This window comes from Apodemus sylvaticus, chromosome 8 (genome assembly GCF_947179515.1).
Source record: "Apodemus sylvaticus chromosome 8, mApoSyl1.1, whole genome shotgun sequence".
NCBI lineage: Eukaryota > Metazoa > Chordata > Mammalia > Rodentia > Muridae > Apodemus > Apodemus sylvaticus.
The window spans coordinates 66,437,498-66,456,611 of record NC_067479.1 but is presented as its reverse complement, the minus strand read 5'-3'; the positions used below and the strand labels follow the sequence as shown (position 1 = coordinate 66,456,611).

The 19,114-nt window shown below is 44.4% G+C and overlaps 1 protein-coding gene across 1 annotated transcript in view; it reads right to left on the bottom strand.

Annotated features, from left to right (window-relative positions):
• Tnfrsf19 (TNF receptor superfamily member 19) overlaps positions 1-19,114 on the bottom strand; it is a 68,576-nt gene that overhangs the window by 40,013 nt on the left and 9,449 nt on the right. Inside the window, exon 3 of the mRNA XM_052190502.1 lies at positions 2,837-3,015. Within this exon, the coding sequence (XP_052046462.1) occupies positions 2,837-3,015 (179 nt within the window). The remainder of the gene's footprint in view (positions 1-2,836; positions 3,016-19,114) is intronic.

Genomic DNA, 19,114 nt, shown 5'->3' with positions numbered 1-19,114 from the left:
GGCATGTCAGTAAGGTGACCATTGGCTGCGCAGCCTTTTATGACTGCCCCTTTCATTAAATATAGTATTTCTCAGATCCATCTATGAGAGGTGTCGATTTCCTCGCTTTTTGCTGCTGAGAACTATTTCATTGTCCAGCTCTACCCTGTGCTGCTCCTTCACAGTTGATGGACATCTGGGTTTGTCTGACATATTTCTAGAGTGATATACCACAGACTAGGTAGGCCATGTATTAAAAACAGAAATCATTTCTCATGGGTCTGGAAGCTGGCAGGTCCAGGGTTTGGGTGGCAGAGACAGAGGCTATGAGAGTCAGCCTTCTCGCTGTATCTTCACAAAGGAAGGAACGCTGTGTGATGACTTGGTAGAGGGTGGCGAGGCTAGAAAGGGACAAATTCCCCCCACCCTGTCCTTAGCCAGTTCAGGAGAAAGAAGCCGTTGGGACCCAATTATGGCTTTGAGTTCTAAGGTTAAGTCATCACACAACAGCACCCAAATTCTGGAGAGGACCAACTCAATCCACAGCAGGGCTGTTCCGGCTCTCTCGCTATTATGTACAACGCTGCCACAGACAACAATGTAGCAGAGTTTTGCATGTGTGACAGTTTTCAGATCTCTTGATTATAGGCCCAAGCAAAGAACTGTTGCATCTATGGTATCTGTGCATTTAACCTCTTGAGGAAATGTCAGTCTGTTTCCTAAGGTTTTACATTCCCACCAATTCAGGAAGGTTCCCATTCTCCCTCATCCCACCAACACACGTAACCGCCCACCCGTGGCTACTCTAGTGGGTGGAATGGTGTGATTTAGATCTGCAGTTCCCCAGACCCGAGCACCTTCTCTGAAGATTTGCCCTTTGCTTGTATTATTGGAGAAGCACATTCAAAGCCTTTATTCTTATTTTAAGTTGATTGTCTTTTTGAACCATTGGGTTACAGGAATTCCTCGTGTATTGTTGCTGAGATTATAGTGAGGTAGGTATCTCTGCACAGATCTAGGACCCAAGAAGCTGCAAAAATAGCAGTCTAAAAGCAAACACGTATGAGGGTGTGGGAGAAAGGTATGTTGTATTTCTTCAAAACTAAGAACTTTTGTGCCTCAAAGAGAGCATCCGGAAACTGAAAAGCCAGTCACAGAGCAGAGGAAATGTCGCTGAGTCTAGCATCTGACAAGAGACATTTAACAGAAACATGTGGACCTCCCAGGGTGCATGTCAATGAGCCCAGGCTGTCCCCATCCACACCTGTCTCTGCTGCTCCATCCTTCTATTCTCCTGTGACTCCCTGGGCCTCTTGGCGAAGTTTTTTATGTGTAGGGGGTACTGGACTCAACACAGAGCTGTGCCTACACAAGGCAAGCACATTGTCACCAAGCGACATCCTCAGCCCCCTCCCTCTCTTTTTGAAAATACTGTGAGATGGTATTTTTCTTTTTTTGTTTTTTTGGGTTGTTGTTGTTGTTGTTGTTGTTGTTTTGTTTTGTTTTTTTTTTGTTTTTTTGATTTGGTTTTTTCGAGACAGGGTTTCTCTGTGTAGCCCTGGCTGTCCTGGAACTCACTCTGTAGACCAAGCTGGCCTCGAACTCAGAGATCCGCCTGCCTCTGCCTCCCAAAGTGCTGGGATTACAGGCGTGCGCCACCACCGCCCAGCTGGTGTTTTTCTTTTTACTTTAAACAGTGCTTATTCTTTTGTGCATGCTAAAAACTCAATCTGAAGGAACGCTGCTTACTGGGGTTTGGAAAGGGAAAGGAATTATGGGATACCGGGTAAGGGGCAGCAAATATGTTTAGATGTGGTAAGTTTGAGGTGGCATTTCAAGCATCTATTTCAGATATGTACTTGTGGGGAGAGATGTGTGTGTCGTGCATGCATGTGGAGGTCAGAGGACAACTTGGAGGGAGTCAGTTTTCTCGCTCTACTAGGAGGGTCCTGGGATTTGAACACAGGTGGCAAGAGTTCTTACCTGCTGAACCACCCTCTTGGCCCAGAACATACCCAATTTTAGAGGAATTGTTAACATTTTCTGAGAAAACTGAAGATTTACGGGGGAAAACTTACTGATAAAATTGAAGAAATATATAGGGAAGCTTTTTATTTGTTTTTTTGTTTTTTTGTTTGTTTGTTTGTTTTCTCGAGACAGGGTTTCTCTGTACAGCCCTGGCTGTCCTGGAACTCACTCTGAAGACCAGGCTGGCCTTGAACTCAGAAATCCGCCTGCCTCTGCCTCCCAAGTGCTGAGATTAAAGGCATGCGCTACCACCACCCGGCATAGGAAAACATGTTAAAATTTAAAGTACGGTAGCCCAACAGACATTAAATGAAATCTCATGTGTTCCTGGTGCAAGCAACTGCTATTCCTCCAGACCTCATTAAGTAATCTCTGTTACACACAAGGGTCACCTAAGGTAGGTCTCCCTATTTAATACAATGAATGCCAAACAAAAAAACCAAACTCCACGTGGTTAGAAATCTTTGCTACCTTCAACTCCGACCTATTCCTGGGCAGAAAGGAATGCCCACAGGACAGCCTTTATGGTCATTTTGAAAAGTACCATCTTTCACAAGCTGGCTGCCAATTTCTTTGTCCTTTTGTCCAAGTGTTTCTGTTTACTAGCTTGCAGGAGCTCTAGTTTGCAGGACACGCCCCTTTGTTGGTGTTCGGCCTTGTCTCGAGTGCCTGGCACAGAGTAAGCTCACAGGCTGTAGAAGGAACGAGACAAAAGTTTCAAATGTTGCCCAACCATCTTCAGTTCTTACCACCATGCTTTCAAGTTTAGAGGGATCAGAGAACTGCCTTGGAAAACATTTCATTAAAGAGAAAAAATGGCCCCACTCACCCCGGCAAGCAGTCCCCGCAGACAGCATCGCTGGTGTGTGAGCAGTTGGCCCTCTGGAAGCGGTTCACCAGTGCACAGTCCACACAGGGCTTACACTTCTGGAAGCCCCAGTCTTCCTTGAACCTGTGCAGCCTGCAGGGCACACACTCTGCATCCTCCCCGTAGCCGAAGCCACATTCCTGTGGGGATTAGTGGGTAAAAGACAGCTATTCAGACTCTGCAAGCTTGAAAAAAGGAGAAGCTGCTGGGATAAAGAAGACCCACGAGGCCGCCTTCCTGGGCACAAAGGCAGCTCTTTCAGCAAGTTCAAATGTGTCTTCCCTGGCTAATAATCTCTCTTGCGGCCAGCCCAAGGGTCCTCAGCAATTCACTTTATTCCAGAGGCGGTGAGCATGTGCATAAGAAAGGGTCTCCCACTGGGGCATTAGGGCACAATTATGGCACTTTCTTCTCCCCTAATTAAGCCAGCCACGTGACCACTCAGAAGCTGAAGCCAGTGGACCGTTCAAGGACACTGGTTCACTCATCAAGGCAGAAAATAAACACATCACTATTAGCAGTGCAGCTTCAGAGGACAGAGGTGTGAGAGATTTCAAACACCTTAAAACACTGAGCAGATTAGCATTTCCCGTGATCAGAAGGGTTGTTATCTATTTGTTCAAAGAGAGCTCGGGTCATAAGCTGGAGCTTGGGATGTGCCTCAGAGGTAGGGAGCCTGCCTAGCACATGGGATACCCCGGTTCAATTCTTAGTACTGCAAAGAAAACAAGGCACCTAAAGGTTTCAAGCCTCAGGTGTGATGTATATCGGGACGCTGCACTGTTTTTTTACAGGGACGAGTGACATTAAACACTCTTCGGCACCCAGACTTCCACAGCTCAAGAGCAAAATGACCTATAGCGACCATATAATGTGACTAAGACACAGCATAAAACACAGGTTTTAGTTGTGTATTCGTGAGTCCACAAGGCTGGATGTCTCAGCAGGTCTTCAGGATACATTAGGATCCTGAGGAAGTAGGCTCTACTGCCAGTGAAGGAATGGATTTGCCAGTGAGAGAGAGAGAGAGAGAGAGAGAAGGTGAAGAGCAAAAGCTTCTTCCTTTTTCTGTGTTTTTTATATAGGCTGCCAACAGATGTGGCCCACATAAAAGGTGGATCTTCCCACCTCAGAAGATGTGAATTAAAACTGGGTCTTCCCACTTCAAATGATCTAATTAAGAAAACAATCCCTCACAAGTGTACCCAGCCTCTTGGATTTCAGTTCATTCCAAATGTAGTCAAGGTGAAAACCAATGAGCTAGCACAAGTCCACCGCTTGTCAACTTGACACAATCTTATCTCCTTATGTCATGCATAATTTCCAAATGAAAACAATAACCAGGGCATAATTACACCCTACATAATATAACTGTTCCACACACAATCACAAATGCATTATACATTTAACCAGGTCATAATTACACCTAATATGATGTAACTATCCCTCATAAACCACAAACACATAATAAATTTTAAAATAGGTGGCAGTGTCCCTTGAGGGACAGTCTTTTGGTATCCCAAAACTTAAATATGGTCTTTCTCTTGGTGTTATATTACATGATAAATATACCAAGGAAAGAAAACTCAAATATCTGTATAAACATTCTTAACAAAATATGACAGAAACACTCATGTCAATTATAATTGTCACTTCTGCAACTGGTATTACGGGCTTCTCTGGTATTTGTAACTGCCTTCCTCTACTACCCATTCTGAATTTCCTCCACTCTCTTTAAGTACCTTAGCAGGTCTTGGTTCTCTTCCTGGAGGAGTGACCCATACCTTTATTCTTGAAGGGTCTGTGCCCTTTGCCATCCTGCCTGGATTAGGTTGTTGTAGCTTCTCTTTGTAGTTTTACAAGACACAGTAGTACCAAGAGACGCCCTAAAGGATTTCCTGCACTCCAGACATAGCCTTTCCTAACCCATTGTGGAGAAGCAATCCAATTTCCCCATGGTGATTTGGATCAGTTATCCCTCTGAACACTGTTATTCCTTTCTTGGCCTTTTGGCTTAAGAGCATCAGAAGCTCATAGTGGCCAGGGGCAGTCTCAGCTTCCAGTTCAGTGGAATGCTTGTTGGCTTGTTGTGATTCCTGGCAGGAGGGTTCCCTCCTCTGGAACCAAAACTTCTAGCCCAGCAGGTTGTGTGAAGAGGAAGCAAAAATGTTCCTAGTAGGTTATTAGGAATGATAGTGAATGGAACTATTCCCTTTCCACTACTGATTCCTGGAACCGTGGATCCTGGCTATGGGTGAAACTGTACCATGTTTGGATGCTGATTCAAAGCATATACCACCTTCCGGAGGACCCTCACCCAGCCCTTCAAACTGCTACCACCTAATTGGTGCTGTAACTGTGTCTTCAAAAGGTCACTCCCTCTTTCTATCAGGGCAGCTGTTTCAGGATGGTGGGGAGCATTGCAAGACCTGTGGCTCCTATGATTGTGGCCACACTACTAGACTTCTCTGGCTGGGAAATGAGTTTCTTAATCAGAAACAATACTGAGTAAGGCCATGACAGTAGATAAAGCATTCTCTAAGTTCATGGGTGGTAGTTTTAGCAAAAGCATTGCATGCAGGAAAGGCAAATCCATAACCAAAATGAGTATCCACTCCAGTAAGGACAAAGCAATCTTCTGTCCACGGAGGAAGTTGTCCAACGTAGTTGCCCTGATATCAGGCTGCTGGCTGCTCACGCTGTAGAATGGTCGTTATACCCGGGGCTCAGAGTTACTCTGCAGTTGGCATATCTAGCACTCAGCAGCAGCTGTGGCCAGGTCTGCCTTGGTGAGTGGAAGTCCATGTTGTTGAGCCCATGCATAACTTCCATCTCTACCACCACAGTCACTTTGTTCATGAGCCCATTGAACAATGGCAAGGCTGACTGGAAGAGGCTGAGCATCAGAAAGGCTCATCCTGCTCTTGCTCTCCTCCTCTTGCTTCTGTTCCCGTACCCTCTTCCCCATCTCTCCTCGTTCCCCTCCCCTTCTCTCTCCACATGTTCATGACCAGCCTCTACTCCTCTCTCTCTCTCTGCCTTTCTGTCTCTACTCCCTCTCCTCCCCATACCCTAAATAAACTCTAATCTACACTACAAAAAAAAAAAAAACAAAACAAAACCCAAAAACAAAAAAACCCAACTCAACCTCTCTAGTTGATTATTGAATTCTTTCTCTGCTGAAGTCACATTTACAATTGGACACAAGTATCTTCATATCCTTTGCCCATGTGGAGAGATCTATCCACATCTTTACCAGATGTTTTTCTTACCAATTTTCCAATCGTGCTTTTGCTAAGTCACTGACAATGCAGCCAATCCATTGACTACAGCCCTAATCACTATTCATAAATAATCACACATTTGGCCATTTCCCTTCCAAACAATATGTATGAGCATGTGTACTGCCCAAAGTACTGCTCACTGTGAAGATTTCCCTTTGTCAGTATCTTTCAGGGTTGTCCCAAAAAGGGGCAGTTGTCCTCTTCTGGGCAATGCCTGCATAATGTATAGAACCATCAGTAAACCAGGTCCTAGTCTTCTCTTCCTCAATTAACCAATCATAGGCAATATTCCATGAGGTTACAGTGGCATTCCTGGGTACAGACAGCATTATAATGGGAGTAGAGACCATAGGCATTTGGATAACTTCTTGTATTACTTGCTTGCACCTTCAGGACCTGCTTGGACCTGATCATGTATATATCACTTCCATTTAATAATAGATTGCTGTTGTACAAGTTCTATTTAATGGCTTGGAGTGTCCAATAACACCCAGCTCACAGTGGGCAGCTCAGGTTGCATGTAACTTGGTGGCCCATTATCAAATATTCACTTTTCACTAAGGCTAAATAGCAGGCCAAGATCTGTCTCTCAAAATAGTTGTCTGCAGATATGGCAGAGCCTTGCTCCAAAATCTCAAAGGTCTCTCATGTAATTTGCCAGTAGGGGCCTGGTAAAGGCTCTAACCAGCATCCTTGTCTACCACTGACACAACTACCATTGGGTCTAAAAGATCTTAAGGTCCAAGTGGTAGAGCAGCCTGCACAGCAGCCTGAACCTGTTGAAGAGCCTTCTGTTCAAGGCCCCACTCAAAGTTAGCAGTTTTCCAAGTCAGGGTATGAACCAGAGTAACATACTTAACTGAGGAATGTGCTGTCTCCAGAATCCAAATAGGCCCACTAAGCATTGTGCTTCTTTGTTGGCGGTGGGAGGGATGGACCAGGTACAATAATTTATCCTTCACTTTAGAAGGAATATCTCTTTGTGCCCTAAGGAATTTGGGGGGGGGGGCGGGATTTGGTTTTTTTTCCCGAGACAAGGTTTCTCTGTATAGTCCTGGAGCTCACTCTGTAGACCAGGCTGGTCTCGAACTCAGAAATCCTCCTGCCTCTGCCTCCCAGAGTGCTGGAATTACAGGCGTGCACCACCACTGCCCGGCGACTCCTAAGAATTTTATTGAACTAGAAGGCCATAGAATTTTGGTTGGATTTGTTTTTTTTTTTTTTAAAGATTTATTTATTTATTATTATATGTAAGTACACTGTAGCTGTTTTCAGACAAACCACAAGAGGGCATCAGATCTCATTACGGATGGTTGTGAGCCACCACGTGGTTGCTGGGATTTGAACTCAGGACCTTCGGAAGAGCAGTCAGTGCTCTTAACTGCTGAGCCATCTCTCCAGCCCCCTAGATTTGTTTTTTATCCTGATACACATATGTGTTACCAATGAGTTCAAAGTGGTTGCTATCACCTGTTCACTTGGTCTAATCACCATAATGTCAATACAGTGCACCAATGTGATATTTTGTGGAAAAGATAGACAATCAAGATTCCTTTGAACTAAGTTATGACACAGGATTGTAGTGTTAATATATCCTTGAGGCAAAACTGTGTAAAGGTATACTGCTGGCCTTACTAACTAAAAGCAAATTGCTTCTGGTGGTCCTTATGGACAGGTATTAAGAATAAGTCAGCCAAGCTGGGCGGTGGTGGCGCACACCTGTAATCCCAGCACTCTGGGAGGCAGAGGCAGGCGGATTTCTGAGTTCGAGGCCAGCCTGGTCTACAGAGTGAGTTCCGGGACAGCCAGGACTATACAGAGAAACCCTGTCTTGAAAAAGCAAATCCAAAAAAGCAAAAAAAAAAAAAAGAAAAAGAAAAAAAGAAAAAAAGAAAAGAATAAGTCATTTGCTACATACAATACACCAGGAGATATGTTAATTTACTCAAGCAAGGACCCGCATCTGGTACAGCAGCTGCAATTAAAGTTACTACCTGATTGACTTTTCAATAGTCAACTATCATTCTCCACAATCCATCTTTCTTCTATACTGTCCAGATGTGATGGGAACCACCACCCCTGTATCTCTCAAGTCCTTGACGGTGGCACTAATTTCTCCATTTCTTCCAGGGATTTGATGGTGGTTTCGATTCACTATTTTTCAAGGCAGAGGCAACTCTAATGACTTCCATTTAGCCTTTCCAACCATAATAGCCCTTACTCCACAGGTCAGGGAACCAATTTGAGATTTCTGCCAACATCTAAGTGTATCTAACCCAATTATTCACTCTGGGACTGGGAAAAATAACCACAGGATTAGTTCAAAGACCACTGCACCTATTGTGAGTCAGACTTCAGCCAAAGCTACATTAAACTTAGCCGGGTATGGTGGCACAAGCCTTTAATCCCAGAAAATCTGATTGTTTCCTATCTACCAAGTATACAGTTATCCTTGTAAAAGGCTATAGGACCCTCTTGGGGAGAAAGGCTAATAGTAAAAACTCTTGGGCATTTTATGAATGTCCTTCCTTAGGGAATCTGGCCATCCTTTCAATCAAGGAGTTCTGGATCTGCAAACTGACTCAAGTCTGGAAACTGGTTACAGGATGAAATTCCCTTCTATCATGATACAATGTAGCCTTGCTTTCATTTGTTTGAGATTTTCCCCCTCTTATACAGATCAAACAAAAATACAGTAGACTTCTTTTCTTCATGTCTGGAAATACCATGATTGACTAGCCAATACCAAAGGTCCTACAAGTTATACCACCATAAAAGTCACTTTGCCCATTATGTGTCGGGCCCTTATGGACATTGCTTCGTCTGTGCTGGCCATTACAATAACTATGATCACCTTGCCTTTGACCATTCAGCTGCCACCTGGCCCCTGCCAAGTTAGGATCCAATTCAACCTATTGTATTGAATTTATTCAACTGAGCAGCAGCATCTCCAACCCTAAAGTCTAGCACAGAAAAAAAAATTGATGACAAAGCCCTGGTGCCTCTCTCATCATTTTGCATCTTATAGGTTTAGTGAAGGGCATGTCTTCTGGACCTTCTCATTGTGGTGGATTAGGTTTTACACAGTTTATTCAGTCTAGCATTGCAATTTCTCCATGCCTTAAATTCTTCCTCAGCACTAACAGAAGGTATAACAGGCATCTCCAACTCCTTTTCAATAGGCCTTCTTTTGACAAATGCTTTATCCAAGCATTCAAACAAACTTTGGACACCTTTTTTTCTTTCTTCTTAACTGTGCAAACTTCCATATTAAACCTAGAATCTCTGCTCAGAGGGCTTATATCAATAAACTCAGCATGATCCAGTTTTATGTTTCTTTCTCCATTATCCTACACCCTAAAACTCCATTCCCACACATATTCCCCAGACTTCTGCTTGAATGAGTTAGCAAACTCATTACGTTCTTTAGTTTGCCTCCTCCTGGAGTACACCTTCTAACTCCCCGGGACCTGCTTAGCGTTTGGTCTGGCTATACATCTGTCTGGAGGGGACTCTTGGTGGTCCTGTAGGACATCAGCATGGTCTTTCCTGGCATCTCCTTCGGGAAAGTTGCTGCTGGTTTATCAGACAATAAAGATTAATTTCCTCAGTCAAAGGTGGAAATCAAAAGGCAGTATTTCAGGGGAGGAGTAGGAATCCATCTTCTGCTGGGGGGGGGGGCGCAGAGACTACCTCCTCAGGTGGGCTAAAGCCTTGAGAACCTCAGCCTCAGTAATGCACTCCCACCCATCTCCAACCCACATCATAGGGTCCCATTCTTCACCAACTAAGGCCCTTACTTTAATGGCTGATACCCTCCAAATGCTGAGTCTTGAAATTTCTCTATAATTCAGCCAACTTTATAATGAGGGTTTCAGTCTGACTTTCCACAACTGAGCTCTGTGGCTGCTGGAGAGAAGATTCTTTTCCAGGGCACACTTATAAACCTTTAGAGCACTTATGTGTGTTTGGAGATGAACAATTTTATTGTTGAATTTATTGTTGTCCTTCACCATCCTGAGATGCTAGACGTTGGCATCAATGAGTAGAGCTCATTCATTTCCTCTCTCAACTTATCCAGAGATGCTAGGAGCAACCAACCAGCAGCAGCATTTCCCCATAAACCGTCACAAGTTTTATGTACAGACTCATTGAATTCATTTCCTCTCACAATTGGTCAATCAGATAATCAAATGCACTTGTCTCCTAAGTTTGTAAATTAGTTCACAACATGGGCTTTCAGTACTCTCTGAGCTTCCAGGAGAGGTTTCAGTAACTGAAGAGGCTTCAGTAACTATAGATTGGCTAGTCGGAAAACTTATTCCAGATACTTAAGAAATTCATCTGTGTACTTCTGTTGCTCTAGAACCATTGCTGGTACCAAAAATCCGTATTAGTCAGGATTCTCTAGAGGGACAGAACTTGTAGAATGAACACACACACACACACACACACACAATTTATTAGAAAGGTTTACAGGCTATGGTCCAGCTAGTCCAACACTGGCCATCTATCAACAGAAGGGCCAAGAATCTAGTAGTTAGTTAACTGTTCAGTGTAGCTGTCTAGTGGCCTTGGATGAACTGGGTACCTGAAGGGGGGGGCTGGAAATGAAACAGGACAGGGTGTGAGAAAAGGATGAAGCCAAGACTAGGTTCTGATCAAGGCTCTAGGTTTAATAGTGAGTACAGCATTTATATAGGGAGAGCCCACAGACCCATCCTTTGTTTCAGTTGGATTATGTTGTAAAGCGAGTTCAGTGGGGAGTTTATTCTTCAAAGCTCCTGTAGGAATTGTAGATGCAGTGAGGCCCAGACCTCTCCGCCTAGGTTGCCTAGGTTGTAAAATCCATTGCAACAAACACTCAAGGTCTAGTTAGCTGCTCAAGACTGGCAGAAGGACACAGCTAGATGTCTCAGCTGGTCTTCAGAATCTTAAAGAAGTAGGGTCTAATGCCAGGAAAGGAATGGACTTTCCAGCATGAGTGAGAGCAAGCAGGCAAAGAATGAGAGAGCTTTCGTCTTCTATGTATTTATTTAGGCTGCCAGCAGAAGATGTGGCCCAGATTAAAGGTGGATCTTCCCATCTCAAAAGATCTGGATTCTCCAGATACATAGGCAGCAGAGGATGGTCTTGTTAGACACCAAAGGGAGGAGAGGCCCTTGGTCCTGGAAAGACTTGATGTCGTAGTGTAGAGGAATACCAGGACAGGGAAGGGGGGTAGGAGTGGAAGGGGAGATGGTTTATGGGATTTTCGGGGGAGGGGGGATCAGGAAAGGGAACATTTGAAATATAAATAAAGAATATATCTAATTTTAAAAAATCTGGATTTAAAGTGATTTAATTAAGGAAAAAGTTTTCTCACAGGTGTACCCAGACTCTTAGATTTTAATTAATTTCAAATGTAGTCAAGTTGACATCCAAGAATAACCATCACAGTATGTATGGCAGAGAACTATACATGTGACCCTACAGGAAGCATCGCCGACCTGCATATGGCATTGGTTCTTATAGTAGAACTGCTTCCTGAAGTTCATTCCTTGATCATTGCCTGGCATGTGCACATATACATGCTGTAATATCTTTAATTCTCAAAGTTCAGTTTTCTTAATACTTTTGTTATTGTGTTGTAGAAGGTTGGAAATCAGAGGACATGGTTTTCATGATAAGGATAGGGAAGTTGGTGGACTCATGTCCAGTCTGACATCTATTTGAAACATACTAGTCCCTGGTAATCTCATAAGGAAAATTTGCCTCTAACTTTAAAGCCACTAGACTATCTGTTAAAAAAGAATCACGACTCATGGCTTTTATGTTTTCAGCACATAGGTTAAAGTGTCTAAGGCCTGGTTCTCGATATAACCCCCCCCAAATGTTAATTATGAAGGGGAAAGTCCTGGCACCCTGGGTGCTTACTCTGTGAGAACCTCATAAAGCATAAAGCCATGCCCACTCCCAGGGAGGAACACTGTCATCGCTGCCTGAAGGGCTGGAGCTTTGGAGAAGTGTTTGACCTTATGCAAGGTGATCCAAATGATGTTGGATCTGAGACTTGAGCCTCCACACCTCTGGCCGCGTAACCACTGTGTCAAAAGCTATGTCTCAGAGTAAAGGGTGCATACCTAGAACACAGAATCAGCCTCAAACCTCAGGAATCACCTTCTAGAGAGTCCTTAAGCAAGTCCACAGACACATGTGAGATGTCCCAGAGTAGGAATAAGACAAACTCTCTTACGGCTCCAGTTTCTCATCTGTATCCCTATATGCTAGAATCTAAGGCCCAGCCTGTGGGGGAAAAAATCCCCATTTGTCCATAAAGTTTTATCCATAATTTTAATATAAAACGAACTAAGCTTCACTTAATGGCCAAAAAAAAAAATTAAACCCAAACCAGCCCAAGGATAGGCCTCCCGTGAGAGAAGCTAGCTATAAAGGATAAGCAAAATCAACCCAGAATCCACTAGTTCTCACCTTCCCGTTTAGGCTGCCACTGAGCCCAAACTGGCTTCTAACTGGCGACCAGGTCCTGTCTCAGCTTCCTGCAAGGACTGTGGTGTGAACCACTACATCCCTCAAGCGTACACAGCCTTCACATGCTTCAGAGATAGTTAGAGCGAGGGTGGGGGGTTAGGGGGTGAGGGTGGGGTCAGGGGTAGGGGGATGGGGGGTGGGGGGTGACCTCAGAGGCAGAAAGTCCATCAGTCTCTTCCCAGTTCGGGGGTTGAGGCCAGGACCTCATATGTGCTGAGCAAATACTCATCACTGAGCTACGTCTCCGTCTCCACTTAATGGTTAGTTTTTATTTTCAGGAAGCATCTCATTAAGCACTCCAGGCTGCCCTTGAACTCACGATGTTTCCTTGTAGTCATCCATCAGCCCTGGCTCTTTCTATCCCCTCTTCCAAGATGATCCCTGAGCCTTGAGAGACAGGGGAAGCTATAGATGTCCCTAGTCTAAGATGTCCCTAGATAAAGAATCTCTATAGATGTCCCTAGTCTATAGATGTCCCTAGATAAGCTTCTCTATCCTAACCAGTTATGGGTCTCTGCATTAACTGTCATCTACTTCACCAAGAACTTCGTGGGGGTTTGAAGATGAACTGACTTATGGGCATAGCCATACGTTGCTAGGAGCTGTTTTAATACTATGTCCATTTAGCAGAATAATAGTAGCAAGTTCTCCCCTAGGCCCTATGACCTGTCTAGCTTCAGGTTCACAGCCCTGATAATGGTGTCAGGTATGGTTGTGTCTCATGGCACAGGCCTTAAGTGCAATAAAAATGTGTTTGGTTACATTATGGTATCTTACAGGGCATCTCACTTTCCTCTTCTGACATCATGCAGAACACTTTCTGGCGATAGGAAAGCCGACTGAAGGTCTGCATCCTCCCAGTCAGTACCAGATTGATTTCGCCACGTTCTTCATCCAAGCATGTGTTGTCTTCAGCAGTTGGGTCTTACGCTTAAGTTCTTATGGGTGACCATGAGCAATGGTCATGATCTATGGGATCTATGGTGGGGTCTATGGGAACCACCACTCTCTGCACTAGGATTCCTATTTTCTATCATGGGGTTATCTGGTCCCTCTTGTTATGGTGGGGGGTAACTAACTCCATTTCAACTCTCTGTGTACGATGTATATATATATTTTTTTTAAATATTATTATTTTCTATATTCTTTGTTTACATTCCAAATGATTTCCCCTTTCCTGGATCCCCCCTCCCCATATGTCCCATAAACCTTCTTCTCTCCATCCATTCTCCAATCACCTCCCTCCTTTTTCTCTGTCCTTATATTCCCCTCTAATGCTAGGTCAATCCTTTCCAACGATGTATATATTTTAGTAAGCTTCTTCAGAAATAAGTTTCTATGACTTTCTCAAAGGCCTTTAGTGTTAGATTTCCCTCCTGTGTCTTACCTTCCCATCCCCCACCTCATTTAATCCTTCTTGACCCATTTTTCATCTCCCTTCGTATCACTGCATTTTATCTTGCTGCCTTGAAAGCTCCTCTCCCCCATGGCCCCATAACGTTTCCTAACCTCTATGGGTATTCCAAATGAAACCCACATCTGCAGACTCAAAGTTAACATCTGTACATGAAAGAAAATGTGAGATGCTTGTCTCTCTGGGTCTGGGTTACCTCACTCCGGGTGACTGTTTTCTAGCTGTAGCCATTTCCCTATAAATTTCATTTTCCTTAAAAGTTGAGTAACATCTCATTGCTTAAAAGAACTACGCTTTCACTATTCATTCATATTGAGTGGACGTTCAGGCTGTTTCCAATTTCTGGCTGTTAGGAATAAGGAGAGCATCAGTAATCAGGGCCGAACAAGTGTCGCTGATGTAGGACAAAGCGCCCTTTGGGTATACGCCCCAGCAGTGTAGTGGGATCATATGGTAGATCTATTTCTAGCTTTTCTGAGAAACTGCCACACTGATCTCCATACTAGCTGCATGAGCTTGCATACCCATCAGCAGTGAGGAAGCACACCCTTCCCCCACACACCAACAGCCAGCGTTTGCTATTTTGTTGCTATTGTTACCTATCCACTCTAACTGGGATAAGGCAAAGTCTCATATATCAAAAATTATAAAGTTTGATTTATATTTTTGGGGTGGCTAAGGTCAACCACTCTCTTCATCTTGAGCACTTAAGCTACATGATGTTCTGAACCAAGCACAGACAGGACAAATATGGTGCAAAAATCCACCACGATCTGAGGAGTGAGCGCACAAGTTAGAATTTCTTTAAAGTTGTTAACAGAGATGGTCTATTGGCCAGCAGCGGTAATCTCTGATGCTTTGAATGTTTTATAATTCTACCATTTATAGTTCAGTGCTTGCAAGACCATCTGTCCTCCTTGAAATCAGAACAATCGTAAAGATAGGCATTCAGAAGGAATTTCTTTGGACTGAGGGGTCTTTGCAGGAGGTCATTGTTCCAGGCTTCGCGGCTTTGTGTGGGGCTTGTGGCTGCACTGTGGACAGAGTGTTTTTGCTGAGCGCTTCTGTTGCTTAGAGAACCAGGAGCTCGCAAAGGCTTTCCGTGAGTACAGAGCGGCCTCCCCACCCCCACCCCCACGCAACTCCAGGGATCAAAGCGCTGCACACGTGACATTCGGGGGCGGGTGCCACATTGTTCACATGAGAAGCTTCCAGTCAAAGGCTCCAGCCTGAGCAGAACGTTTCAAGTCAGGCTTTGATCCTTGCAGCCAGGACTGTCAGAGACCCGTGTACAAGTTAGAACACAACAAAAGGGGGAGGAGAAAGGGGAGGGGGCGGAAAGAGGGCGAAGGAAAGGAGGGAGCGCCTGTGTATTAACTCCAAAGAAATGGGGCTAACTTTTCTTTTCAGGCCAGCATTGAAATGAGAAGCAAAATGGACAGGATTTGCTACATTGGCTCCAAAACTGCATGGGTTGGTGCGACAACTCGACCACTTGCTGGCTAAGAAGTTCTGGGCACTCTGGTCCTCAGTCTCCTCGTTGGTGAAATGGGAACAGGGATATTTGCCCCACGGGGTTGTTCTGAAGAATAAACGGGAGAACACATAAAGCCTAAATCAAGCACAGTGGGCACCCATTAAACAAATTATACCGATGGCTATTATTTTGGATTTCCTACAGACCAATAAATCAACTCTCCCGATTAAACTTTAATAACATATTCGGGTGGTATGGGCAGGAAGGTTGTGTGTTCAGGCCAGTTTAAGCAGTATAGTAAGATTCTGAGTAAGATTCCGGCTTGTAAAGAGCTTGCTTAGCTTGCGCACAACCCTGGGCTCAAACCTCGTGGGTGGGGGAGGGGGGAGGGCAACGACCCTTCATGGAAAAATATGGTCAGGTTACCTAATCCTAACTTTTTCTAGTTTACTTGAGACATACCACTTTCTATCCAAAGCATCTTATGGGGGAAATAATCATCCTAAAATGCATTACAAGTTTTCTACATCAAAAAAACAAAACAAAAAACCATCTCGACGACCATCATTCAGTGTGGCTGGACTTCACGTTGAGGAATCACCTGCAGTGCTGTTTCACAGATGTAGCGCCAGCTACAATTGGTCTACCCTGCAGCTGTGCTGACTTCAAAGCTCAGCCAGACAGCCCACTGTCACTCCTGCAGAGATCATTTCCTACACATTCCACCTCCTCCCACCATGAAGAAACAGATAAATGCTCCAACAGGACAAAAAGATCAGCAAGAGACCGGTCACTAGTCACTGTAGCATGAGTCTGTAATCCCAGCACTCAGGAGCTTAAGGAAGAAGGCTGGACAGGGCTCCTTAGTAAGACTTTATCTCAGAAAACAAAATAACAGCAACTAAAAATCAATAGGAGTTTTGAGGGGCTCATCTTTTTTAAAAGAATGAGTATTTACACATTTTGTACCACATAAGTAGCATTGTGACCAATGTGTTCATGCCATATAGTTTCCTGTGTCATTTATACCCATGGTACTTTATACAATGAGCATCTCTTAAAATGTGCATGTGCTCATAGTGTATGTGTATGCATGCATGCATGCGTGTGTGCTCATGATGTATGTGTGTGCATGCATGTGTGTGTGCTCGTGATGTATGTGTATGCATGCATGCATGTGTGTATGCTCATGATGTATGTGTGTGCATGCATGCATGTGTGTGTGCTCATGATGTATATGTGCATGCATGTGTGTGTGCTCATGATGTATATGTGCATGCATGTGTGTGTGCTCATGATGTATGTGTGTGCATGCAAGTGTTCGTGAGTGTATGTGCATATTCCATTTTACACTAGGTCCAATCATACACGAAGGAGCAACCAGGTTGCAGATCCTCACACTTTACTCTTATTACTGGATGCCAGCCTTCTGTGTTTGAATTTACAGAGTCTGGTGGCAGCAGAGCCATTTTCACTGGGGTGGCTTTGAGGGAATGAAAACCTACCTCCATGCCAGCTGTGGTGGCATACACTCTAAATCTCAGCGCCTGGGAGGCAGAGGCCAGAGGATCTCTGTGAGTTAGAGCTTAGTCTACTCTACAGAGATAGAGGGCAGCCAGGACTACATAAGAGAGTCCTGTCTCAAGAGAGAGAGAGAGAGAGAGAGAGAGAGAGAGAGAGAGAGAAGAAAGCCTATATTCAATATAACTCATAAAATAACACCCATGAAATATCTACCCTATTGTGTCCTGGGAACTATCAACGCTGCTAACTGGGGAGAATTTTATTTAAAATATATTTTCTTCAAGACTTGATAGTTTTAGAAAATTAGTCTGATATTATTTTTAAATTCATTTTTTTAAAAAAAATACCTCTAGTTGGTTCACGACAGGCTAATGGATGGTGTAAGCTCAGTTTGTAATTCTACACATGAAATTAAGTAGAAGCTTTGAATAAACTGGAAATCCAGGGAACCTGTTTCCAAGGAATGAAATCAGGGTGTGTTGTTGCATCTCTGAGCAGCCACACATCCAAAGCACCATAAACACAGGGCACTGTAATTACTCGTAATCCCGGCTGTATGTAAACAGCACATAAATATTAAATTACCCCCCAATAGGCCCGTCCGCTTTGAGGTTTTTTATTTCATTCAGTGAAACCCGGTGCTTAAAATGCTTTGGAACCTCCACGAAGGTCAAGAAGTAACGACCATGTGGAAAGGAGTGATCAGCTGCTGGTGCCGCCCACCCTCCCACCATCGGCCATCTCGATTCTGCCGGCACAAGACAGTGTCTCTGCACACTCCTGCCCCTCCCTTGCTTGGGACCATGTCTTTTTCTTTGTATGTTGAAACCTATTACATATGACATATTTAAAAACTTAAGCAATATACCTTTCTTCCTCTCTCTTAAATCCCTAAAATCCCATCTCTGCCACACAGGGAAACACGGGCAGTGGGTTGGGATGGCTTCTCTAAGATGCCTGTTTCTATGCACGGGCTTGGCCACTCTGTAGCTCTTCCATGCTTCGTGCTTGGCACGTCAGGGGAGTGCTCCACAAGCAACAGGGAGCACTGCCTTTGTGGATGCAGCGGGATGTGCCTCGCCTGTGCTAGCCACTCGCACAGCACCCATGTGCTAGGCAGGGAAACAATTCACACTTGGCTAGCTGCCTGTACACGTCAGATCACGTCATTGTACTTCCCATGAAAATGATGTCAAGTCTCGCTCCCTATAATGCTTATCAGAAAAGGGATAATTCCTCTAGCTACATTCTATTCTGCATCAGGCAGACAAGCAAGGAAGGGCACGGGCTGTGTTTAGATTTAGCTTTGTGATGAGAGCCCTCTAAACCAGTGGTTCTCAACCTGTGGGCCGTGGCACCCCATAACAAATTTCTACCTCCAAAAATATTTACATTATGATTCACAGCAGTAGCAAAATTTTAGTTATGCAGTAGCAACGAAAGTAATTTTGAAGTTGGGGGTCACCACAACATGAGGAACTGTATTAATTAAAGGGTCGTAGCATTAGGAAGGTTGAGAACCACTACTCAAGGTCAAATGCTAGGTAGGCTCCTGTGAGTGATGCTCTTGACTAGCCTTGTCTACAAAAGCTCAGCTGTTTACGCAATCTATCAAGTCTGTTTAGTCCAAACGTCTCTGCACTGTCTAATCAGGCCCCTCACCCTGTACCATGCCCGGGTAGCTCCTGTTTATCCTGGATAGTCTTACTAAGAATCTTGGTTGGTCAGTTTGACCAAAATCCCCAGGTTTGTCCTCCATCCTCTGACCCTGCCTTACCCTTGAACGCTCTGCATTCAGGACAAACCCCTCTTGCACACTCACATCAGTACACACCCCTCTCCTGTGCTGCTCTTGGGGCTACATCTAATTCCGTTCTGAGGTCCTTCCTTTACCGCGGTAGCCCTACACGCTAATCTAGTTCAGCGCTCTGCTGTCTAGCTCTGCTGGTTCTCTGACATTTCCCAGGGTCGGGGGGGGGGGGGGGGGTAGAGAAGAGTCTGTAGGGTCA